Raw genomic sequence first — 26,280 nt, 5'->3', positions numbered from 1 at the left:
TCTTTCAAGATGATTGTATCAAAGTTTCAGATTTTTCTATCAAACCGTTTGACCGTGGAGATAAAATAAAGGCTTAGCGCACAGCTTTCCCAGATTAACGTTTTTGGACGTTTTGGGTATTTCGAAGGTCAAGATAATATTTTGATGAAGATTCCTTCTGAGGATTTGTAGGGGACGTCTCCAGCTTTCAAAAGTGACATTTTAGGACCAAATCGGAGTTGATTTGTTTAGTCAAAAGTCTGATTTTTCGAATTTCAGTTTAAATTGGAAACCTTTTATTTCTTGTTTTATTATTTTATTATGTTTCCTAGTTTTATTTTAAGACTTTTTAGGGTTTTATTTTGTAATAGTATAAATAAAACTGTTACGGGTAGGAGGGAAGGAGAGGTGGAAACGCACGCACAAGCCTTTGACAATTCAAATTTATTTTCTATGTGTTTTCTATCTTTGTTCTTAATAATATTTTGTTTTATGGTTGTTCATAACTAATTCTTTTGCTAGGACGAAACCACGAGTCTTAGCATGAATATGTGGTTTTATTAATTTGCTTATGAATAGATGCTTGCTTTGAATTATTAATCACCCTAATTAAACTATCTAATTGTCTTAATGATTCGCAACCATTAGGGTTTTTAGACAAATAATTTGATGCAATTTTTGTTGGAACATCACCCTGAAATTGAAGAGGGATTCTTTTGATTAGTAATTGTAAGTTCACTTAAGGCGAACATCACGCTCGCATAGTTTTTCAAAGGCTTTTCACAAAGTTTAATGAGTTATGCGTGTTTATATTTAATCTGAACATTATAGACGGGTTGCATGTTAAATATACGTTTTCGCTTGAACATCACAAGGAAAATATGCATTAGGAAAACCTAATCTTCAAAGCATGTACGTGGAAATTCATAAGTAATTAGTAGAATTGCATAAGATGTAATGGTGACGACTGTACCTTAGGTTTTACAAATTGATTTTCTTTTAAATTGTTCTCTAGTTAATTTATTTAATTGTTTTATTTTAAAATTCATTTTTATTATTCTAAAATGAACATTTTCTAAACTTTGTTTTAAATAATTATTAAGAGTTGGTTTTAAACACAAATTATTCATTCAATTTTTGTGGAAAACGATCTTGTTTGAGTTGTTATATTACGAAAATCTTATACTCTTACAAGTATTTTTAAGTATTTTTATACCTACTTTTGCAGATGGTAAAAATCCTTATCATACTTCTTAAATTTCTGAGAATCAATTAAAATTTTAATTAAATACTTCTATATTCATTAAAAGAATTAAAATTACTCAAAATCCTAATCAAATGCGTGATCGAACTAAACACTTTCTGTATCCAAGAAAAACAAGGCATCGGACTGAAAACTCCACTCAGGACTCGGACTGATTCATCAGCTCTCTTTCTCTCTCTCTCTTTTGTTTTAAGTGATGGATCATATAAACTAGGGAAGCCAGATCAGCGTCGTTGTTTTCAGAGAAACACATCTTCTCGGCCCTCGCCAACCTCTCAACTCCAAAAACACACACACGAGGAAGGCCAAATGGGCATCAAAGACCACGCCTCAGCCTTCTTCTTCTTCTTCCTCGCAATCTCTTCCCTCTCTACCACTTTCGCCGATTCAATCCACGGCTGCGGCGGCTTCGTCGAGGTAAAAGACTTCATCTTTTTCACTGTTAGAGTTAATGGGTTTTACCCCTTTACCTGATCGAGTATGTAATCGCCACTGTAAACTTGCAGGCTAGTTCTTCTCTGATCAAGGTCAGGAAGCCCACCGATGTTAAATTGGATTATTCTCACATCACGGTATAACAACTTTTGGAATTAGTGCCTGAAATTTACAGCATTTTCGTCACCAATCTAAGCCCAGATACGAGATATCGAATAAGTAACAAATTGATTTTGGGATTTTAGGTTGAGCTTCGGACAGTTGATGGGTTGTTGAAGGATAGCACTCAATGTGCTCCCAATGGTTACTACTTCATTCCCGTATATGACAAGGTATTATTTCTTATTCTTTTTCGGTGTCGGATTTCGCCGGATCTTTACATTTCACGTGCTCTCATGCTTCAGTGATGATGTTGTGTTGTCTGTTAAATTATCAGAGGAGATCGCGAAAAGCCATGCCCTTGGTGTTGCTTACTCGACTGAAACTTTCTGCGTTTTTATTATATCTTCATTGGTTCTCATTGCTGTTCTTTGAAATGCAGGGTTCGTTTGTAATTAAAATCAATGGCCCAGAGGGATGGTCATGGAACCCAGACAAGGTTTATTAATTTTTCTTTTCTCTGTATTTCTATCTATTCCTGATATCCTATATGTGACACGTTGACTCAAAATTTGCGCTTGTCCTGAAATCTGACAACAGTAGTCTTTTCTAGGTTCCTGTTGTTGTTGACGATTCTGGCTGCAATGGCAGTGAAGATATTAACTTTCGGTTTACAGGGTGTGTTCTTTTGCTCTTATTTGAGTTTGCATAATCTTATAAGCATTTCTGTCGTTGCTTTGGTCTTTTGGAATAAATTACCTTGTGGTATATGTGGGTAGGTTCTCCTTGTCTGGTAGAGTAGTGGGAGCCGTTGGCGGATGGAGCTGCTCCGTTCAAAATGGAGGTCCTCCAAATATTGAAGTTGAACTTTTGTCTGATACTGGTGATGTTGTTTCCTCTGTTATAACATCAGCAGGGGGTGTTTACATGTTCAAAAATATTATTCCAGGTACAAAAGTTGAGGCTTTGTGTATATTCCAACTCATAAAGTTTTCCGATATGTGACATACTCTTTAACAGATATTGTGATTTGATTATTTTCCAATGTCCTGTACACTTGACAGTTATGATCTGGTGTCCTTGTGAAACTGTAATTTTCTTCATGCATCGGTTGTTAATTGTGATTAGGTTTCTAGGACCGTTTTTTATTACTGAAAGATTTCCTTGTATTCACCTCTCTCATTTAGTCCATTGTTTCAGCAAATGAATGACTTTGCTATATCCTTCTTGTGTGCAGGAAAATATGAATTACGTGCTTCACACCCTGACTTGAAAGTTGAAATAAGAGGTTCAACAAAGGTTCATTTCTTATTCTTTCTTATGCCATATTGTTTTACTTTTCTTTTTGACTAGTGTGTTGTATTTCTTTCCCATTGAATTCACAAGGCCTTTCTTGGCAAATAAGAGTATATGATCTTATATTAAGTTACTTGGTTCACAACATGTGACTTGGTTTTATGATTATAATAGTTACTTGGTTTTATAAAGTTATATTATGTTACATAGTTTCATAAGATTATATTACAGTTCCATTGATAAGCCTTTGTTAATTTATATGCCACTCATGTGGAATTAATATACTTCTTGCAGGTGAATTTGGGTTTCGGAAATGACGTAGTGGATGACATTTTCTTTGTCCCTGGGTATGATGTTCGTGGATTTGTTGTTTCTCAGGTAAAAATGTTACTTTAGAGATGATTGCTCAATATACAGTTTGCTTTGTCTACAAGTCCTTATCTTACATATCTGCTATCTAATGAATTGAGAAATCTATCCATTAGTACAAGAGTTAGCTTGATCTATTTACAGATGTTTCTTCTAATTAATGTTGGTTCCCCCTAATATGGTGGTCAGGTGAAATTGGAGTTCTAGCTCTTTTACCTGTACTATAGACTGATTTTTTTTCTTCTTCTTTCTTGTTTGGGGTAGGGAAATCCAATATTGGGAGTTCACGTTTATTTACACTCAGATGACGTCTTAGAGGTAGACTGTCCCCAAGGTTCTGGAACTGCCTCTGGAACGAGGAAGGCACTCTGCCATGCTGTATCCGATGATCATGGGATGTTCATTTTTAAATCAGTACCTTGTGGTAATTATGTATATTTTCTGTTTATTTGTTTTATTTTTGGTAGTTTCATTGCACTTTTTCCCCATGTGTGTCCGCTTTGTTTGTTCTCTTCTGCTTATTTACGCTATATATTATAATGTTCCATTGAGATGTGTAACTGATCGGTGTGTTTTAGATCATATAAGATTGTATACTTTTCAAATTTGTGGCCAACAAACTATATAGAAGCTGTATTTGGCCTTTCTTCTATAACTAGTGAACAATCTTACACATCAATGTGTAGGTCAGCCGAATAGATGCTCGCGATTCTTGTAGAAATCCACAATTTAGTTTTCCTTGGATAACCTATTTGAAAAATCTTGTGGGTGAATAAAATGACGGCTCTTACCCCCACCCACCCAAAAAAAAAAATAGTTAAAAGAAGGGGTAGTGGGTGTAGACAAAGAGCAGAACATTTATGTTCAGACAAATATTTATATGATTTTCTTTGCTAATCACTGCCTTGCTACCTTCATCAGAAATCCTAGTTATTGCGCTGCCTTATTCTGTTAATGAAATTTCAAGATTCATCTGATTTGAAGCACTCTTGCTTGGAAAATGCTCATCATACACATTACTGCTTTCAAATTGAACCTGGGGCTCAGTCTCATTGAATCATTTGCAGGAACATATGAGCTCATACCTTACTACAAGGGTGAAAACACAGTATTCGATGTTTCACCTCCTGTCATGTCAGTAACTGTTGAGCATCAACACGTGACAGTTCCTCAGAAGTTCCAGGTAGGATGCATAGCGGCCTATGAGGTCAAAATTTAGACATTTGGTGTTTTTCTATTATTGAGCTTGGAATATTCCAGGTAAGATGCATGGAGGCCTATTTGGTCAAAATTCAGACATTTGGTGTTTTTTCTATTAATGAGCTTGGAATGGGTATATAATTCCGTTCCCATTTTCGCTAAGTGCAATCATGGGAGCTCTAATCATACCACATGGGTTTCAAACTCCCATGAAGAGGGAATTCTAATCATACTACAACTTTGTCTTTAAATATTCTTTGGTGTTTCTTTTTCTTTAGTAAGGGTATTATTTAAAAATAGGAAAAACTTTAATTCCTATTACTACACAAACCAAACATAGGAATGGAAATAAAATGTATTTTCTTGTTACCATTTCCCAGAATTTTCAAACAAAGGATTGGAACCATTTCGTTCCCAACCTCTAGGAATATGTATGGAAGTCCATTCCCAAATAACTCATTCTGCGGACCAATCAGGCCCCCTCAAAGTATACAAGATTAAACTTTACATTACTCTTACAAGTCATTTAACCTCATGTGGTTTGGGTTAAATCTATTGATTGGCTGCCCATTCTTCATTGTGAAAGTGTCATATTGCAAATATGTATAGCTGTATAAAGTTATGATACAAATATGTTATTCACACCGATTTCAATTAGATAGACAATTGGAAGCCCCTCCATCCCTTTGAAAATGTTATCTAATTTATTTGTGTATGCTGACATTAGTTACTTTTATGTTGTGCTGTGTTGTGATTTTTAGCATATGTTTTACTGCTTTATCTTTTATTCTTGTTGCATAGGTCACTGGATTTTCTGTTGGGGGCCGAGTTGTGGATGGAAATGATGAAGGCGTTGAAGGTGTTAAAATTATAGTTGATGGCCATGAAAGGTCCATCACTGACAAACAAGGGTATTACAAACTTGACCAGGTATAATTATGTATCTACTTTTCTTCCTTCCTGTTGGCTTTCTTGTTACACAATGAAATAATGAAAAAGGCCAAAAGCTCATAGCTGTTTTTTTGTTCAAATTTCTTGCTTTTAGTTTAAATCAAATGTCCAACATTTTGGCCTTTCTACCTCCACCTAAGGGACATTCTCAAAAATTAAAAAAGAATGGTATGCCATATTCAAAAGTGCAATTAGGCAAGTCAGAAAAGATGAACATTCTCCTCTTCTTTTCCTTGTATAATTGCGCAAGGAATGGCTAATAGTGCCTTGGTGTTTACCGTTAGCTGTTCCTTAAACAACTATACGAGATGTGGGCCATTCAATCTTTCCCTGAGACTCCGCACAGAAACAAACTACATTTTAGCTTCAGTAAAACACATGATACGCCAACAGGAAGAAAGGCACGTATTAAGTCTTCTTCTTTGAACATATTGCAAGTGATGCTCCTTCTAAGATCAATTGTCTAGGATAGAATGCATACCTTGGGTGGTCTACTGGTCTTTATCCTTTCAAAACAAAGGATCAGGATAGAAACAGATGGGTTGTATCCAACCTCCTTAAAAGATTTACAAGTCCATCCTTGATGGTTCTAACTTCGAACACCTCCTTATCCAAACTAGATGACATACTATTGTTATTTTTATTGGTATTGAATTTAGGTTACTTAGCTGTTCAATGTTGCAGGTTACTTCCAATCGCTATGCAATTGAAGCCACAAAGGAGCATTACAAGTTCAGCAGTTTGAACGATTATTTGGTAGAGTATTTTATGGGAATCTCTTTCTGAACTTGTACATTGATTCTATAACAAGTTTACCATCCATATGTGTTATTAGAAGCTACAATGTTAGTATTCTGCGTTTAACTAGGTGATTTTCATCATAATGAATTGCACTTTGTTATTTTGCTCTTACTTTGCTGGCTGATCCAGGTATTACCGAATATGGCTTCAATTATGGATATTAAAGCAGTTTCCTATGATGTCTGTGGTGTGGTTCATATGGTTACTGCTGGTTACAAGGCAAAGGTAAATATCACATTTCCTATGTTCCTCTTTCTGTGTTATACTTATATGCAGGATTAATACTTGCTATATTTAAATTTTAGGTAGCTTTGACTCATGGCCCTGAAAATGTCAAACCTCAAGTGAAACAGACTGATGGAAGTGGAAATTTCTGCTTTGAGGTATGTTAGCTTGATGTGCAATAAGGACGTGCTCTTTATTTCTGGGCCTATATAGAAACAAGTACTGTCTTGTCTGATATTGAGATGGTTGAGGTTATGGAAGAGAAGGGGTACTGGTCCAGTTCTCAATGATTGAAGCCAGAATCAATTACGCTCCGCTCCTTCATATTTATTTTATACGTGTTTGATATTGCAAGTGTGAACTAAGTTCTTATATGAAGTGTTGCAAAGTTGTTTGATCCACGAACTGACATTTTCCTGTTTTAGAATCCGATTCTAAGCATAGAACTGCTTGAACCACTTTAGAACTTCCTATAAAGAAAAGTGTTGTTAAACCAATTTAGTCATTTGTACAAGAAGGTTAGTTGATAAGGTGTAGAAGTACAACTTATGAGAACCGATCTTAGGTGTTTTTTTTTTGCAAGCAGCAGTTATCAATTTAGCAAGTTGATTTTGTGCTCTATATTTTTTTTGGCTTGCCTTTTTTGGGTGGGTTTTCAGCCACGCATTCATTGGCTTATGCATTGTGGATCCAAAGTTAACCCCTTTACCTATTGAATTTACATCTTTGTCTTTTATGCCCAGGTTACACCTGGTGAATATCGTTTATCTGCTTTAGCAGCTACGCCTGAGAGTGCTTCTGGTCTAATGTTTTTGCCATCTTATGTTGATGTTGCTGTAAAAAATCCATTATTGAACGTCAAGTTTTCTCAGGTAAGACTTCTTAAATGATATGGATAATTGTTTTTCCATAAAATATAATGACTTTCTTTTCTTTTTTTATCTTTGAGTCTTCAATGCTTGCTCATACTTAATAGATAGGCACTAAAGCTGCGTTTCACCATGAATGGAGAACCTTTGCATCAAAGTTCAGCTTGATTTGGTTGGTCTGGTTATTCATTTGGCTAGTAATTATTAGCGCAAATGAAATGACCACCAAAATTGCTTCTTTGATCAACATATAAAATCTGAACGTTTCTACATGTGCTTGCTTATGTTAGATGTGCAATTTCTTAATAATTTTTTTTTTATGTTCTGATATTTCTCTCCTTTTGTCATTAATTAAGGCATTGGTCAATGTTCGTGGAACTGTAACCTGCAAGGAGAAGTGTGGTGCATCTGTTTCTGTTACCCTGGTTGGTTTAGCTGGTAAACGTAATGAAGAGAGGAGGACAGTTAGTTTGACTAACGAGAGTAGTGAATTTCACTTCGAAAGTGTCATCCCAGGGAAATACAGATTTGAGGTACAGTTCTTCGTCTTTTGCCATTACATTATTTTGAACTATTATGCGCTGCAGAACATTGTTATGAAATGATAAAAGAAAGTGTGCATGTCAGAACTAGCATTCATTTGGTATTATTGCCATTAATATGCTTGTTTTCTTTGAATGTATGTTGTTACGTTAGGTCAAACATAATTCAGAAGAACCCACAGCTGTTGAAGATAATTGGTGCTGGGAGAAAAGTTCCATTGATGTGGATGTTGGTGTGGATGATGTAGAAGGAATTGAATTTGTTCAAAAAGGCTACTGGGTCAATGTAATTTCCACCCATGATGTAGATGCTTATATGACTCAGCCAGATGGTTCTTCCATTAATTTGAAAATTAAGGTTTGTTTTGTTATTTGATAAGCCCTGGTGATCTAAACTAAGATGCATGTGCACGGGCATCTGAAATTCATGTTTTTTCCTCCTCTTTATGAATTGCAGAAAGGTTCCCAGAATATTTGTATAGAATATCCTGGAGTGCATGAACTTTATTTTGTCAACTCGTGTATTTTCTTCGGGAGCTCATCAATTGAGATTGATACTTTAAACCCATTGGTACAGTGTTATCTTCCTTTTTTTTGTTTTTCATTTCTTGTGACCTTGCTTCCATAAAATCTTTTTCCCATCACATCTTTTATATATTTTTGCAGCCTATTTATCTGAAAGGAGAAAAGTATCTTGTTAAAGGACAAATCAATGTTTCATCAAGCTCATTTGAGGGTGTCAGCGAGGTACCTGAGAATTTCATTGTGGATATTCTGAATGCGGGGGGTAGTATTATAGATGAGACCACGGCTTGGCTGTCTTCCAGTGGAAATGATCAAAGTGCCGTAGTGTATGAATATTCTGCATGGGCCAATCGTGGAGAAAGACTTACCTTTGTTCCTCGGGATCCAAGGTTCATAGTTAATTGTTTCTCCTTATAACTAAGCAGTCATGGCTCTTGCACATCTCAAATGTTCAGATGTGTCTTCTACATATTGTGCTTTGTATATCCTCTTCTTGTTGGTTTCTTATGCACTGAATTGTTACTTATCCTTTTAAAGATTTACTTCCTCTTTCTTGCAAAGAAAACTTGGTTTAGTACTGCATTTGTTTTGACTGGTTTGCTATTATTACCTCACCATCTTTTGCTTCTGACTTGAGCTGCGATGTTGTGCAGAACTGATGAGACGAGGAAGATCTTGTTTTATCCTAGACAACATCATGTATGGATTGGTTTTGGATTTTCCAACTAAAGAAATTAAGTCTATTATTTTCTATCAAAGATTATTCTAAAAAAATTTCTTTTTCAGGTCTTAATTACAAATGATGGCTGTCAAGCTTCAATCCCTCCATTCTCTGGTAGATTGGGTTTATATATTAAAGGATCAGTCTCTCCCCCTCTTTCTGAAGTTCATATTAAGATTCTTGCCTCTGGGGATAGCCAGATTGCTCAACTTAAGGATGGTGAACTAGTACTTGAAACTACTACGGGAATGGATGGCTCTTTTGTTGGGGGACCTTTATATGATGAAATAACATACCGTGTTGAGGCTTCAAAGGTTTAGACATCTACTAAAACCTTAATTTACTTTCTTCAATAAAGTGTCCGTCATGGTGTACTTTCTTTCTTAAACCGTCTTGAAGGTGATGCATTTGAATATTCATGACTTGATATTTGGTATTTGCACTTTGTGCACTTTTTGGATTCTAGGTGGTAGTTTGTAAAATTTGTTTGGAATTTGCAAGGATTAAAACATGCTATATAGGAGACCAAGAAAATCTAGTACATCAATTTAAGAGATATATAATTCAGATGGTACAAATCTGGGAGACCTTGCCCTTCACTTTGTGTCTTGAGATTGTTAGTATAAACCTTCCTAATAAACTTGTGATTCAACAGCCTTTTAACTTTTTGACATATTTGTGCTTTTACATCTTTTTGTTTTTCTCAATTACGGATGAATTAAATGAAGAACAAATAAGAGGTTGATATCTTTGTTCCATCATTAAGATTCTCTCTTTCTGGCTTGGTACACTGCAATTGGTTATGGCTTAAGATAGTTAAAAGTACATAGATAATATAAACGAATGGTTGTACACTTTTTATAACTGTAATATTAATGATAAGTGAGGAATGAACTAAGATTATTTTCACTTGTGAGCTGAGTACAAGAAACATGTGAAACTACAATTCGTGATATCAACCTAATGCCATCCATTTTGTGCAGCTTGGGTACCATTTAAAACAAGTTGGGCCTCATTCCTTTTCTTGTCAGAAGCTTGGCCAAATTTCTGTAAATATTCATTCTAAAGATGATGCTAAAGAGCCTATTCCTTCAGTGTTATTATCTTTGAGTGGTGATGATGGCTACAGAAACAACTCAGTATCTGCAGCTGGTGGAGCATTCCTGTTCAACAACTTATTTCCAGGGACATTCTATCTCCGTCCTTTGCTAAAGGTACCCTTCTAGGATATGCATGCTAATTATTCGCTTTTTCTTCCTACTCTGCACTCTCTTTCTTTAAACTCCTTGTTTTGGATCTTCAGAATGTACAGGTTAAATAATTTTGAATGCATTATGATGTTACAAGACTCGTTCAACAATCATCAATCATTTTACTAAAAACCATTTATATTATTTTTATTTTATATTTGTGGTTGGTCACAAATCTAGTAACACTTGCATTGTTCACCTTGGCTCAGAAATAGTAAGAAAACTGAGTTCCACCATGTATCTTGCTAAAATAACATTGGAATTGAAATGATTGTAAAGCTAGTTTAGGCAAAAGTCCGTAGGATATATATTATATATATAAATACATATAATACAGTCATCTACATTGTGTATGTAAGTATATCTGACATATAATTTCTAAGGACTGATGTTTTTGTAGTACATGCTGGCAAGACTTGTATACATCCTATGTATTTGTGTCATAATTTTTTGGGTTCTTTACAAAATTATATTGTTTTTAAAGATAACTTGAAAAAAAAAAAAAAAAAAAAAAAGGTGCTTTCAAAAGAGAAATAAAACACTTGATTATTTCTACTTCAAAAGTCAGTTTTTTGGGTACCACATGCAATGGGTTTGTAAACTTGTTTTGCCTTTGACATTTGGAGTCTTGTTTGTATAATTTGCAAGCTAATTAACTCTATTTTTCTCATATTATGTTAGTACTGCTAGGACTCGCTTAATATTTAGGATTGGCATGGCTGGGACAACTCACTAAATTGAATGATTGTTGAATGAAAATATGAATGCCAACTTGCATATTGTGTCCAAGTGAAGATAGAAGATGGAGAAATCATGAAGAAAACATATCCCTCCTAATCCCCACAAAAATGGTAGGATTGTGAGGGACAAGTTTTCTTCATGACTACTCTCCATCTTTTGTGATCACTTGGACAAAAATGTGCGAGTTGACATCCATACTTCTATTCAACATTCATTGAATCTAGTGGATTATCCAAGCCAACCCATTCCTAGACATTAAATGAGCCCTTATAGTGTAAGTTTGTCCCCATAAAAATGAAATCCTAGGTCTGCCAAGATTGATCATAATACAAAGCCCGTAACAACTCCTTGATTAAATGGTTTATCTGTTTGCCAAAGCTAAGGCTACAATTAATTACTCCACCTAAAAAGGGACTTTTTTTTCTGTTCTTGACGTGTTGTAGGAGTTTGCCTTTTCTCCTCCGGCACTGGCGATAGATCTTGGTTCTGGGGAGTCTAAAGAAGCTATTTTCCTGGCTACTCGAGTGGCTTACAGGTTTTCCATTAGTCTTCTCTTATATTTAGTTTGCATAAATATTTTGTAACAATGCGATCATGTAAAAAAAAAAAAAATTATTATTGCCCTTGCACATATAAACATCGACAAACCATTCTCTCTTTCATATTTAGAATTTTGAACAACGTGTTTTTTACAATTTGGAACTTAAATATTGGAACTAGGAATTTGTTGGATCTGTGGATTAAAATATTTCTGGATTGTAGCAATTTTATCCACGGATTTCTCCTTTACCAAGATTTGATCAAATTGATTTGAAACTTGATGCAATTCTTGTGCAGTACAACTTTGACCAATTGATTTTGCTTCCTTCCCTTTTTAGTCATTGTTGTTCGCTTTTGGTAATCATCTAATGCGTTTATGCTACTGTGATTTTAACTTTTAACCAGTTTTCTTTTTCTTTTCCAAAATAACTTTAATCCATATTATGTACATCACAGCATATTTTTCTGTGCATGCGTGGTCCAAGTTTTGAAATCTTTAAAACCAAACCTGTTCCATTTGTACTTATAATGGTACTATAGAATTTTTATCCGTGTAACCATGTAGAAACATACAGATTTGAAATTAATTTATGCTTCTTTCTGTGAGATGCTAAGTTGGTTTATACTCTTTCCAGTGCTATGGGTGTCGTTACTCTAGTGTCTGGCCAACCAAAAGAAGGTGTGTTAGTTGAGGCCAGATCAGAATCGAAAGGCTATTATGAGGAAACAGCGACTGATTCATCCGGAAGTTATCGTTTGAGAGGACTTCTTCCTGATGCAATCTATGTAATCAAAGTAGTGAAAAGGGATGGTTTGGGTAGCGCTAAAATTGAGCGTGCATCACCAGAATATGTTCCTATCACGGTTAGCAACTAGCAAGTTTTTATCAAATAGAACGAACTTCCTTGGAGTGGAAAGATCAGTCTAGTATTAGAAACTTAAAAAAAAATAAAATTGAAGACTGCAACAAAGTCTTGGATAATTTTGCTTCCCATGTGTATATATTTAATTATTTATTTATTCAGCGTTTTGGTAATTTTGTAGGTTGGGCATGAGGATATCAAAGGATTAGATTTTCTGGTTTTTGAACAACCAGACACAACTATTTTAAGTTGCCATGTTGAAGGAAAGAGAATAAAGGAACTGCATCCACATCTACTAGTGGAAATCAAATCTAGTGATCTATCTATAACTGAGTCCGTCTTCCCTCTTCCGCTTTCCAACTTTTTCCAGGTGAAGGACTTACCCAAGGGTAAGCACCTTCTGCAGCTTCGTTATAGTCTACCATCAAGCAGCCATAAGTTTAAATCCGAGGTTATCGAGGTTGATTTAGAGCAGAATACTCGCATGCATGTTGGCCCACTCAGATATGCATTTGAAGAGGATCAGCAGAAACAGGTTTGTTTGTTCAACTTCACTGCCCAATTGCTTTTTGACAATCTTGTGAAAGTGCAATGGTTTAAAGTTATATACCCCAATTCTTATTTTCTTCAACCATCATACACATAGATGCTTCTAATTCATGGTAATTTCTGAAACGGCACATCTCCTCTTTCGGTGCTTACTCTTGTTTAGAATTGTTCAATTTCTGCGTGTGAGGCTATGAATCGAGTTAAAAGTCAAGCTAACGAAATATTCATTTTGTTTTTCCTCTTCCACTTCCATGACCTACAGGAGTTGACTCCGGCACCAGTTTTCCCTCTTATAGTCGGCGTGTCAGTGATTGCTCTGTTTGCCACTATTCCAAGGTATTTGTTATATTATTTTCCTCCAACTGCACCTGCTGCTTACTGGTTCTGGACCTTTTTGTGCTCATGAACATGCTGTAATTGTTGTCTACTTTTATTATGCCTCACCTTGAAGGTTGAAGGACTTGTACCAATCCACGGTGGGAATACCAACACCTGGATTCACCACAACTGCAAAGAAGGAAGTACGAAAGCCTGTTTTGAGAAAGAAGACTTACTGAATATCTGTTTGTGCCTAAGAGAAATGCACCTCGGGTAATATCTAATTATTGAATCGGATATGCCCTTGCTGTTTGGAGGTTGAAGATGATCTTAGCCTAGGAAAAGAGCTTTAGAAAATTAGAGCCACTCGGTTTATTTATCCTCGCGTCATGTAGCCAGGTACGGTTTTGTGATACAAATTTTTTTAATTCCCACCATGGTTGAGGTCCTGCATGACCTAATTTTTGGCCTTCAACTCTAAGATGATTAGTCTTGGTATTTTCGGAAAGTTAGTGACATACAGGATGATTGATAAGGGCGGGATTGAGTTGTGGGGCCTGAAGGGGCTCATATTTCATAACAACAGGCATGTGTATGTATGTTATGAACCTGCATATCTTAACAACAGATATTATGTATGTTAATTGTTTTCAAATCGCGATTAGAACCGTAATCGTAGTACGTTTTATTGACGTTATCGAAGTTTTCATTTATCTTGAAGTTAAAAGTGTAATTTTAAGAACACAATCGAGTTTATAATTGTATGGGACTCACCATCGTGTATGACTTGTTCAGGCTTTCGAGCATCTTGCTTGATTCCCGAGTTAAAACCACGAACACATAAAATAAAATAAATGAAAGTTACCCATATTACTAAACCCCTACTTTTCTCTTCTATTTTTCGCTACGGTTAAACCTCTCTAGAGTAATACTGTGTATAGGAATAATCTTCTTATGGTTATAAAAAAAGTTTCGGTCCCAATTTGGGTCAATTATATATAGTAATAAATTTCACATTGTAATACGTTATAACTTTTCTAGGTTTAGTATTAAAGAAAGTCGCCTTTGTGTAGTAATAAATTGTCAATAAGAATAAAATATGCAATGTCACAAAGAAGCATTATTGAACATCTTCTTAGTGAAGCCATATTGTTTCTAGCTTCTTAAGCATGTTTACAAAAGAAGCATTAAAAAGAAAAAGTTAAAAGCATAGTAGTGCGTGATTGATTTTAACATTGCAACTACAACACATCCTTTTTATCCATTAATTTAATCTTATATTCATTACAAAGTAATCAAACCACTCCCTGTTTCAGGATTTGTATAAAATGTAACGTGTAAGTCTTTTCACATGACATTGTATTATTGAATTGAGACGTCACGTGGCGGTGAATCTTCCATGTAAGTTGCTCTCCTAAATTTTAACATGAACATTTTAGCATTCACCGTTGCACCTAACTCGTAAGAAACTTCAACTCCTACCCTTCTTTAATGTTGATTGTACCTTAAAAAAAATCATGATCTTCCTATTTTTCCAAGACTGGAATTCCAGTTAATCAAACAATTCTTTAATTTCCACGAAGTGAAACTAACACCAACTTGCATTAGAACTAATTAAAATGTTGTTAACAAATGTTAAGCCAAAAAACTACACTGCAAAGTTTCGAATTCGGATTGAAAAAAGGGAGCATGAAGCTTGTCCCCAATAGCCGATGAGAGAGACCGCCGTCTAAAACGCTATGCTAGAACTTATGATACATACATATTACATTTTGTTAACATGTTTACAAGGACACAAAAATTTACATATTTTACAAACAACTACAAGGCTAGCGCTCGAAAATTGGAGATTTGGTCCAAATGTGCACCTTTTGGGTGAATTCTGTCATCGTGAAGAACGAGCACCTCCAGTGTGCCAGATTCTTTTAGCCAGGCGGCAGCCACAGAGCCCGTTGATATAAACCTACCCAAGTTACACTTGGCAACGTGAAAGGGTGCACCAATGCTAGTAAGAAGTGCCTCAATAGCTCGTCTTAAGGTACTCTCACCTACTACTTTGATGTGCTTCCCCCATCCTGTTAGAATGCTGCAGGGGATCGACAACTAAACTCAAAATTCCGAACAAAATTATGCAAACAGTGACTTGTTTGATGAGAAAAAAACGTAAACCTTAACAGGTTCGGTAATTGTTGGCCTTTAAACACTATAGCGCGTATATTGAACAACCATGCATGGACCATTGCCCGGGCAGCCCCAGAAGACGTTAAATGCAAATCTAAGCATGAATCAGACCACACACTTTCCCATACGTTTCGTCGTTTCCCTTCAAGCACCACCAGTTGTGCCCCTTGTTTCTGTTTAAATACACATAGACAAAATGAAACACTTCAACATGGAAAAAGAAATTTGGACATCAAATTGTAATTTAGGGTAAGGGAAAAACGCGTCCGCCTGAAAAGGTGGCATAAGAAGTCCGTAAGCAAACTGTTCCGCAGAGAAATATGAAAGCAAACTTTTAAGAAGCGTGACCAAAGGATGACGCAGTATGTAAGCCATACACAATAAGAGACTGAAACTGAAACACCTATGAACTATGTATAACTACAAATAAATATAAATAGCTAGTAATGCACAGTTCAAAACTGACTTCAACAGATCTTCAAGCAAATAGGTCCTCCATGCAACATGTACGAAAGATAAAGAGATGTACCTGCACGCATTTAAAATGGCAGAAAATGTGACAACATTCGGTTTGATGTGCGTGCATCTTCTGAAAGACTCCCAAAATGCACAAGATTTCTAGCCTAACCTTCCTATCTTTTATTGTATAACCTGCTTTCTCAGCTGCAAGTTGCCCAAACATCTTCATAAATCTGTTGTCTTCCCTATCTCCCACATGAACCTCAAAGACCCTCTCTCCAGAAACTGAAGATGAAGATCCGGTCTGTTGCACAATGCCTCCGGAGCAGCATCTACTACACATTCTGTTGTTGCTGACCGACCAAAGGCATCAATTATTGAATTATAAGTGACAATGTTAGGTCAAATGTCTTCCTTTGTCATCTCATCAAGCAACGAAAGAGCAGATTCCACAAGTCCATTTTTGCACAAAGCATTGATAAGTTCACTATAAAGCACAACATCAACCTTCAGCCCTGCGTGCTTAAACTCTTTAAACACCTTCATTGCCTCTGCATACAAACCACCTTTTGAAAAAACATCGATCAATGTTGAATACGTTAATATGTTTAGTGATACACGTTCTTCTTTCATCTCATTGTACATTCTTTTAACCTCATCTACTTTCCTTGCTTCCCATACCCACCAAGAAGTGCGTTATATGACACTACCACCTTTGCAATCCCAACACTCTCCATCTCCTTGCAAACATTCAAGCGTCCTCAAACCTACCAAGCTTCCCATAAAGTGAAAGCAATGTGTTATACAGAACTCTGTCCAGACCGATGGCCAAAAACTTCAATTCATTAAATAAACTGAGTGCCTCGTCTAACTACCAGCCTTAGCATATGACATATCCATCAATAATAGTACTAAAAGTAACCACATTAGGCAAAACATTCTTCGAAGGCATTTCCAACATCATCTGATATGCCAAATCCATCTGCCCACCTTTACAAATCGCATCTAGAAGCGTAATGTACGTACAAATATCCTGATCAATCCCTTTATCCACCATCTCACTAAACAGATTTTGAGCTGCCTCCCAGAGTCCCCCACGACTACAAACCGCAAGGAGTGAATTATAAGTAATTCGATCTGGCTGTACCCCATTTGTCAGCATCTCATTGAAAATCTCCACTACCCTCTTAAACTCCACTCCCATTTCCCACTCGCATTAACCACCGCGTTGTAAGTAACCAAATTCGGCTTCAAGCCCGAATCTTTCATTGACTCAAGAACTCTTATAGCCTCCTCACAATACCCACTTCGCCCATAAACGCTAATCAACGCAGAATACGTATAAACAGAAGGTAAGTGTAACAAATAAAGTATTAGAACGATGGTACAAGTGGATGGTAAGTGTAACAATACTCTTATACAAATAATATATAACAACTATGCGTGAGAGGAAAAGAGAGGACTTGGACGGTGAGAGAGACTTCCATAGAACAAAATCCTCTCTGCTTGTACTCCTCGTCAAGTGTTGATCACTTCGACATCAGTGCAGCCTATAGATTCCAATTTTCCAGATGCAAAATGCCCATACATTTTATTTATTTTTTTAATTTCTATGTCAACGCTTCTCAAGGGTTTTGCTTTTATCCAACAAGCTTTCAACTTCAACCAACTGATCGCAACCCCAAATAAGCGATTCCAAGGATCTGCACATGGTAGTAATCATCGTGCAGTTATCTATAAAAATAGTCTCCAGCCTTCATGTTTTCTTGTACGCACAGAATTGTGTTACCAATTAGATTCAAATAGATAGCAGTAGCTTGTTCTAGTGTAATTAGGAATGTTATTGGGAAGTAGTTCCTGTTTCTCGCACAACGTAAACTTGTATATATTTATTTACCTCCACAACGGAAAAGAGTAATAAATCAGATACTTTAGTGTAATACATACATACATATAATGATATAAAGAACATATAACAGAAATCAGACTCACAAGAGCTGAGTTTTTTTTTGTTCCAAAGACCATGAAATGGTGTTGGCTAATCCTCTGGAACTGCTATTAAACGACTTATTAGTAGATTAATAGATCACTTCGGAATGGCATATACATCACACATCCTGGATGAAGTAAAAACTCAGGGGATGTCCACTGAAAAGGAATTGGTGTAACATTCATTGCAGTAGATGGAACCATCGTCTTAGCAGGAACATCTTCCTTAAATAAGTATGAAAAATTAAGATAATCTGGCTTCTCCAGGGTCCTAGAGAAATGAAGTTGATGTATACGACTGCGATGATTGCAAAGAAAGAATTTGCCCGTCCATAACTGATACTTCGATGCTGACGCAGATACATTTCCAGCAACAAAAACCGGGCTAGAAAGAGTTGTATTTGGTTGGAATGTCATATCTTCACTTTTTGATTGAACACCCTTACCCTCATTTTCCTGCTCATACACAAGCTGGATACCGAACTCCTTCATCCAGAAACTATATTCTTCATTTATGGAAAAACATACTTCGTCCCCGCCCTCCAGTTCATCGTTTCCAAACAACCAATGGCTTAGCCATAACATATCATGGTTCTCTCTCGGGAGACCTGCTGTGACTGGGCAATAAGTCCATTTGAGACCCTTGGTCTCATTACTGACTTTAAGGAAGTTTGAACTGCTAAACCAAAATGGACATCGCGAATATACAACACAAGCATTCAAGCCTCGGACATTGAGATTTAGATGTGAAGGTACAATAATAGAAAAAGTGGAGTTACCCAGGCTTCTGTAAGGGAACCTATCTGGAATCTTGTTTCCGTGAAGGAAAACGCTAAATATGCCACATTCATACAGTCCCTGTTTGATGAAAATCATAGAAATCATAATCATTAAAGAGAAAGTACTAACAGTGCGTGCATCACAGAGAGAGAGAGAGGGAGAGAAAGAGACAGAGAGAACCTGTATAGGACCCTTTCTTGTTGTACATGTCAAGTAATTGGTCATCTCAACTTCAGTGCTTCCTACGGATTCCAAATTGAACAGGCCCATATCTCTGATCATTTCAACGTCAACCCTTCTCAATGGTTTTATATGGAACAAGCTTTGAACCTCAACTAAATTCTTGCACTTCCAAAAACTTGAATCCAATGATCTGAACATGTTTGGTAAATTTGTTATTTTTTCCAATGATGTACAATAACTTGCATGCAATTTTCTTAAACTTGGTGGGAGTTCTGGAAGAGTTCGGACCATTGTGCAACCTTCAATTACAAGAGTTTGGAGCGTAATAAGATCGTTCAAGTTTTCTGGTAGGCTCAAAATTGGGTTTCTACTTAGATTCAAATGCTTCAATGAAGATAGGATACTAAGACCACTGGGAATCTCTGGAAGATTGCAGTCAGCTAGACTTAAGCTTACTAAGCCATTTGGCCAATTTGCCACTGACAAACTGCGGGCTGTAACAAGATTTTTCCTGGGTAATATCCAGAGTCTCCACAACCACATTGATTGCGATAGCATAGCTGTTGATATATTGAGTTTCTTCCAAACACCAGCCGCAGAATTGGGGCGAAACACAAGCTTTGAGCAACCAGAAAGAATCAGTTCCTGAAGAGATGTCAACATGCTAAATCTTGTTGGAAGCTTTGTGAGATTTTTGCAGTCTTTTAGATTCAACACAATTAGTTTCTCTAGGTCTGCAATGGATTCGTCAATCAAAACCAAATTTGTGCAATCTTTAAGAACCAATTTCTCAATGTTAGGGACTCCTGAAAAGTTGGGGGTTGTCACAAGACCATGTGAATGACTGACATTAAGGAATTTCAGTCTTGGAATAGCCTGTTTCAAACAGATGGTACTTAGTTTGGGTAAGTACGTGATCATAAAGATCCCTAAATTTGTGTATGCATGTGTTTGTTTGAGAGAGAGAGAGAGAGAGAGAGAGAGAGAGAGAGAGAGAGAGAGAGAGAGAGATCAGTATCATACCCTGGGTCCTTGCCAAAGATGATGTAGCCTGCTATTCCGCAAGTCAAGACCCACTAGATTTTCCAAATATAAATCTGCTGGTATTGATTTTAAAGGGAATACTCGCCAAGATATCCATCTTAAATTTTTTGGAAAATCTTTGTAGCCTCCACTGACGTTTACATTATTGAGCAACAGAAGTTCAAGATTGTGCATCCTTGTAAATGCCTCTGTTTTGAAGTCTACCTCATTTGATTCAGAAGCAGAATTTGTTGGCAGAAAGGTAATAGATTTCCAAGAGAAGAAACCAAGCCGTCGCCTTGAGACTTTTTCATGGTAATCGTCGACATGGTATCTCTTTTTGTTACTTGTCTTAAACATTGTCTTGCCAGGAAGGTTGAGCATGAGGCCCTTAATAGTTTTTGTTCCCTGCTACCAGATCCGAACATTGGGTTAGTAACTAGTACACATGCACATCACAGTAGTACAAACATAAAAACATTAATAAGAGCATATTTCTTACAGTTAATTTTCTCAAAATATCAGAGGCATCATTCTGTAGCACTCTACTACGTTTCCCAGGGTCCTCGGGCGACTCTTCACGAATAATTCCCCTTCCCATGTCTATAAGTAATTGATGCATGACCAACTTGTTGTCTTCATCAATGTCTACTAGAGATCTATCAACTAGATTTTGAATTCCAATCCTTGTGTAAAAGCGTAAATTGTCCAGTACTGTAATTGTATAATCTATCTTCTTTCCCACGAAGAAAGAGACTATATGAAGGAATAAACTTCTGTCATGATCATCTTGTAGAGAATCAAAGCTTATTCTGAGTATTTTTTGAATTTTTTCATTAGGAATGACGTTTAACTTCTGCAGTGCACTTTCCCATACTTCTACACTTTTTCCAACAAGAGAAGATCCCAAAACTCGAAGTGCTAATGGTAACCCTTGACAGTGCTGTACTACCGATCTTGTTAGCTTGATGTAATCTTTGACGGGGCGCACTTGTTTGAAGGCATGCCAACTAAAAAGCTCAAGTGATTCATACTCACCCAGTCCTCTAACCTTAAACATTGCATAAACTTCATGATCATTCAACAAACTTTCATGTCTAGTTGTTACAATAATTTTACTTCCTGGGTGAAACCATTCTCGCCTTCCAAGAATTGCATTGAATTGGTCGGATTGGTCCACATCATCAAGAACAATAAGAACAGTTTTGCAACACACGGCATGCTTGATCTTGCTCATTCGTTCACCCATACTGTATATTTTCTTCTTTTTCCCCTTTTGGATATCCGAAAGAAGTTTTCTTTGCAAAAAAGCCAAACCATTAGGCTGTTCTGAAGTTGCTCTAACATCTGCAAGATAGCTGCTACCTTGAAATCTGTGGAAGTTCTGGTTATAAGCAGCTTTGGCAATGGTAGTCTTGCCAATTCCACCCATCCCATAGATCACAGCTACACTCACGTCATTTGATCCATCTTTCAGCCACATGTTTATGCCCTGCACACGCTTATCTATTCCAACCACATAGGGAGCAATCATTTCTGTTGCGCGATGATCCAGTTTATTTCCAATCTCTTCGACAATATTTTGGATAAACTGTGACTCATACCTATAAATTGTAATGAATGAATGAAAATCCTGTGATGCCAATGCAAAATTGAGTGGACATATAAATATTGAACAAATGAACTTTCTAGTTCTGATAAAAAAGTTCTGCTAAATCAATTACATGAACGAAGAAAAAAGCAAAGTCCAACATTAACTGCATGTATAAAACTTAACCTAGAATATTGTTTTCATGTTTGTAGCTGTTTTCTGCTGCGTTTTCGTTAGGTATTCATTTAAGTTTTAATGAAATGTTTGTGTGGACCTATATAATACCTTAAAAGATGTCGAGAATATAAAGTTTTTGGGAATGAACTTACAGATGTCCTAAAACCATTCCTCCCACATCTGCTACATCTCTAAGGGCTCTTCTCCACTCCACCACCTTGTCCATCTCCTCCTTGAAGCGTTCTTCATGTCTAGCAAATGCTTGTGCAAAACTTCCAGTCTGTTTCCTAACATGGGATGGATCAACATCATAGAAAACTGGCATGACCATGTGTCTGCAATCAGTTTTTCTACGTTTCATGATCTTCACCAGCTCATCCAAGCACCATCTTGAGGAAGCATAGTCCTTGGAGAAGACAATTATGGATGCTCGTGATTCTTGTATCGCTTTCTGTAGCTCTGATGCTATGTTTGCTCCTCTCTCGATCCCATCATCATCTCTAAAGGTGTGAATTCCTGCCAGCTCCAACTCCCTGTAGAGGTGATCAGTAAACCCCTTACGTGTATCTTCGCCTCTGAAACTCAAGAACACATCATAAGTACACCGGTAGGAGGTGGAAGAGGCATCGAGCTGAGCAATTATTGCAGCCATTTGGCCCCCAACTTCGAGGTCCCGATCGTCAAACCAACGTCACACGAGGATGAGCCAGCGGTGTCGAAGCGTCTGTCGAAGCATCTGCGAAGTCTCTTGGGAAGAGGGCATAATAGGAAAGAAGAAATGCATTCCCGATTCCTTCACCATTCCGGAATCCAAATACCTTATCCATGGAGGTCAAGGGAGTCCAATTCCTCCAATTTCAAGAATTGATTAGATGGTCAAAATGACAAGTTCCAGCAGCACACACGCTTAACCCTTGGATTAGATCAACTTTCCTTAAAAGCCTGGTATAAGATTAAAAATTGGGGTTTTTTTATATGGTCCAAAATAATTAAAAATTAGACCTATTTTAAAAGTTAAAAATCATTAAAAATTGAATAATTTAAAAAAATAATCTATAAAATTGGACCTATTTCAAATTTCCTCTTAAAAATTTAAATTAGTCTTTTTACTGGATGTCCACCTCAGATGTAACATCAAAACTTCTATTTTATTGGTTTTAATGTTTTTATGTGTATTTTAGTACCTAAAATACCCACAATTAAATATTTGACTTTCTTGCCGATGATTTGAGTGCCTCTTTTCCTCCTATGAAGATACATCTAAAAATAATAGAGATACCAAATAAGAAATTCAGTTACATATCAAATAAAAAAACGAAAGTAATTATTGATTAGAATTCAAAAAAAAAATTATATCAACAAAACTCAAGAAATCAAATTTTACTAAATACATAATACCAAATAAATAATATAATGTACTTAAACCATGGTACCTATATCACAATATCTATATCATGGTACCTATATCATAGTATACCTAAAACATGGTACCTCCAAATTAAAAGGACCTAATCGGAATTTTAATGTACCTAAACCATGGCACCTATGTTGGATTAGTGTACCTCACTTCTACAGTGTGCCAAAATATGGATTAGTGTACCATGTGCAGTACAAATATGCAGATCATATACAAATATCGAACTAATATATCAGGTATTCAATATACTAAAAACTTTATTACAACACTCACCACAGAGCTAAACCCTAAAAAACACCCACACGATTTTAGTGGAAATGCTAGACAAAGAAGCAAACCTGCACGACACCATAGAAAGTGGCAATGAAAGATTCATACAACTTAAAATGAAAAATGCAGCACTCATAACTCGGCATTTAAAAGTGATGATTTCCCAACGTCACATAAGGGCAATGTAGGAAAAATAAAATCACGAAAACTACCCAAACAAATAAAAGCTGATGTGGATAATGTAAGTTGACGTGGATGTAGAGTCAAAGGACTATAAACAATATTTAACCTTGCATAAGACATTTTTCTAACTATAAACTTATCCAAGGATTAAAGAGTAATGTTATTCATACCATATTGTTGTACCACATTTTCATACCATTTTATGTGACATTTGATGTGGACAGCCACATCATTTGAATTAATCAAAATTTTAATTTTAGTTCATTATTTAATAAACTAATAATTAAGAAAAACTAGTTAATTAAATGATGATTGTGGTATACGATGAGTCTTTCTTCTTCCATTCCTTAAGTTTTGCAAATTTTTGAAATGATGTGACTGTCCACATTAGATGCCACCTAAGGTGGTATGAAAATGTGGTACAAAAACATGGTATGAATAACATTACTCAGGATTAAAATCACATTTCTATATGTAAGGAATAAACAATAATGTGGACCAGTTTTCTGTGAGTAAATTTCAAACAAACTGACTTAATGGTTACGGTGGGCTTGATATTATTTGACTTAATTACTGAAACATCAAGTCAGCAAGGAGACAACAGAAGATGACCTCCACGCACTCCCTATTATTTGACTTAATTACTGAAACATCAAGTTCTGCAAGTAGACAACAGAAGATGACCTCCACGCACTTCCTGGTCTTTGGGGCAGAAGGAGAGAAAAGAGAGGAGGGGGGGTTGGGAGGGGAAGAAGATGTGGAAATGCGAACTTGATTGACTCTGTTTTATTTAATTTAACTGAGAGATAAATTTGTACTTTTTTATTTGACATTAAAAAAAAAACTCCAAATACGATGAAATATGCGTACGCAAGCGTCGTGGTAAATCTAACATATCTTCTTCTCGTGCTATCATCTCTCAAACCCTTGCAAAACCCAGCCATCTGAATCTCTGCCCTCAGAATGTGCAATAAGAACACTATTGATCTTGTATGTTTCTTCTTCTGCTTTATCAAAGGCCATTCTATCTTGTTTCAAAAAAAAAAAGGCCATTCTATCTTCACTTCTTTTTTTTTTCTACCAATTGCAACGATTAAAAAAACACTATTTGTGGAGCAAAAATAATTCCAAAAATCATGGAGACGACACATTAACTTTTTCTCAGGAAAACCAAGAATGCCCTCATTAAACGGGTAGGGCACACAAATATTTCCACACCCAGCTCATCATTCCTGGAGGTCCAAGTAATTGACTACGACTGCTCAAAGCTCTTCTGCTCGTGGCATGGAAAAGTCAAAGACACTAACTATTGGATTAATTACTAAATCTCCATTAAGTAAGGAATCCTTATCACAATCAATTTGATGCTTCCATCACCATTCCAAGATATATCTCCTAATTGATATCTTGAAAATATTATTTCATCATTCATCCAACAGATGACACATCTAGACCAATAGCGCTATGTGTAGAGCAAAACCCTAACCATATGGCTAGCCACTCCTCCCTATAAATACCTCATCACCACCAAATTTCTGGTAAGCTTTTGCTACGCATACAAGTCCAAAACACTCTTTTTTTTTTCAGAGATACTGACTTAGGAATTGGAGATCCATTAGCAAACCCCTCCCAAACCTTGTGAGCGCATGAGGCTTTGGTCTTTGAACAAAAGTGTTAATTGTTTTGTAGGTACACATTCGTCAAGACTGAAGATGGCAGATTTTTGCTACTATACAAATTGGTGCTTTCATTGAGAGGTTGATTCAAATACTCAAAGAAGGCTCAGGCAATTACTTTTTGGAATTTTCTGTTACTTGAATTTCTCGTACACTCTTAGTCATTGAAAATTTTCCTAGAAAAATTCCTTAATTAGTCCCTGGAATGGATACAATGGTAAACATTTTGAAACCTCGACAACTGGAACACCCTACGTTTAAGGATATGGATCGAAAAACGGAGACCAAGATGTAGCTCCACGTCAACAATCATTGAGCCTCAACGGGACAGCAGAAGGAGCCCTACTGTCACAGAACATCACCATCATCGTGGCCGCTGCCCAGCAGCCATCGCATGGCCGCCAAGTGACGACCTACGGAGCCCACTAGCCAACAAGGGGCCACTGCAGCAGCTCAGACCAAAGCCTAAGCGCTAGAAATCCACGTTGCCACAACAACCTCAGCGTACTACAGAATCACATCGAGCCCATAGGCAGGAGGCCCAACTCGCTAACTCGCGCCGAACTCTAGCTCGAGGCTAGGCAGGCCAAGTCGACCCTGCTTAGAGCTAATGCACCTAACCCGCTCTGCCGCCTTGACTCCTACTCCAGACTGGTCCAAGACTAGTTCAACTGACCGGGATCCCGATCACTATACGGTAGACTGAACCAAGGGTATTTTCACCTTTTTTTTTTGTAACTTTGCCCTTTCGAGCCTAAGTTTTGCACCTGCGGGTCATTACACTTCCACCACTTGGGTGGAGTGGCGGCCCAAA

The 26,280-nt window shown here is 36.6% G+C and overlaps 2 protein-coding genes and 1 pseudogene across 2 annotated transcripts; 1 reads left to right on the top strand and 2 right to left on the bottom strand.

Annotated features, from left to right (window-relative positions):
• The first annotated feature begins 1,333 nt into the window (after window positions 1-1,333).
• On the top strand, window positions 1,334-14,194 carry LOC137709515 (uncharacterized). The gene is made up of 27 exons (XM_068448601.1): window positions 1,334-1,660; window positions 1,750-1,815; window positions 1,924-2,010; window positions 2,220-2,276; window positions 2,391-2,455; window positions 2,557-2,726; window positions 3,015-3,076; window positions 3,368-3,451; window positions 3,707-3,866; window positions 4,510-4,625; window positions 5,444-5,572; window positions 6,278-6,349; window positions 6,524-6,619; window positions 6,700-6,777; window positions 7,363-7,491; window positions 7,845-8,021; window positions 8,185-8,388; window positions 8,488-8,601; window positions 8,697-8,944; window positions 9,209-9,254; window positions 9,342-9,590; window positions 10,260-10,490; window positions 11,711-11,802; window positions 12,443-12,671; window positions 12,852-13,205; window positions 13,482-13,555; window positions 13,671-14,194. Exons 1-27 carry the CDS (start codon window positions 1,553-1,555, stop codon window positions 13,774-13,776), a joined length of 3,603 nt encoding a protein of 1,200 aa, XP_068304702.1. The 5' UTR covers window positions 1,334-1,552; the 3' UTR covers window positions 13,777-14,194.
• Window positions 14,195-16,072: 1,878 nt separating this feature from the next.
• Window positions 16,073-17,888, bottom strand: LOC137707669 (pentatricopeptide repeat-containing protein GUN1, chloroplastic-like; annotated as a pseudogene).
• Window positions 17,889-18,023: 135 nt separating this feature from the next.
• Window positions 18,024-22,782, bottom strand: LOC137709514 (disease resistance protein RPV1-like). The gene is made up of 5 exons (XM_068448600.1): window positions 22,073-22,782; window positions 20,655-21,756; window positions 20,153-20,560; window positions 19,127-20,005; window positions 18,024-19,024 (listed from the first exon to the last, which is right to left on the bottom strand). The coding sequence occupies exons 1-5, from the start codon at window positions 22,570-22,572 to the stop codon at window positions 18,248-18,250; spliced, it is 3,666 nt and encodes a 1,221-aa protein (XP_068304701.1). The 5' UTR covers window positions 22,573-22,782; the 3' UTR covers window positions 18,024-18,247.
• Between the last annotated feature and the right edge of the window lie 3,498 nt (window positions 22,783-26,280).

The sequence above is a fragment of the Pyrus communis genome, chromosome 11 (assembly GCF_963583255.1).
Source record: "Pyrus communis chromosome 11, drPyrComm1.1, whole genome shotgun sequence".
NCBI lineage: Eukaryota > Viridiplantae > Streptophyta > Magnoliopsida > Rosales > Rosaceae > Pyrus > Pyrus communis.
The sequence above is the reverse complement of the archived record's forward strand: the minus strand, read 5'-3'. Positions and strand labels throughout refer to the sequence as shown.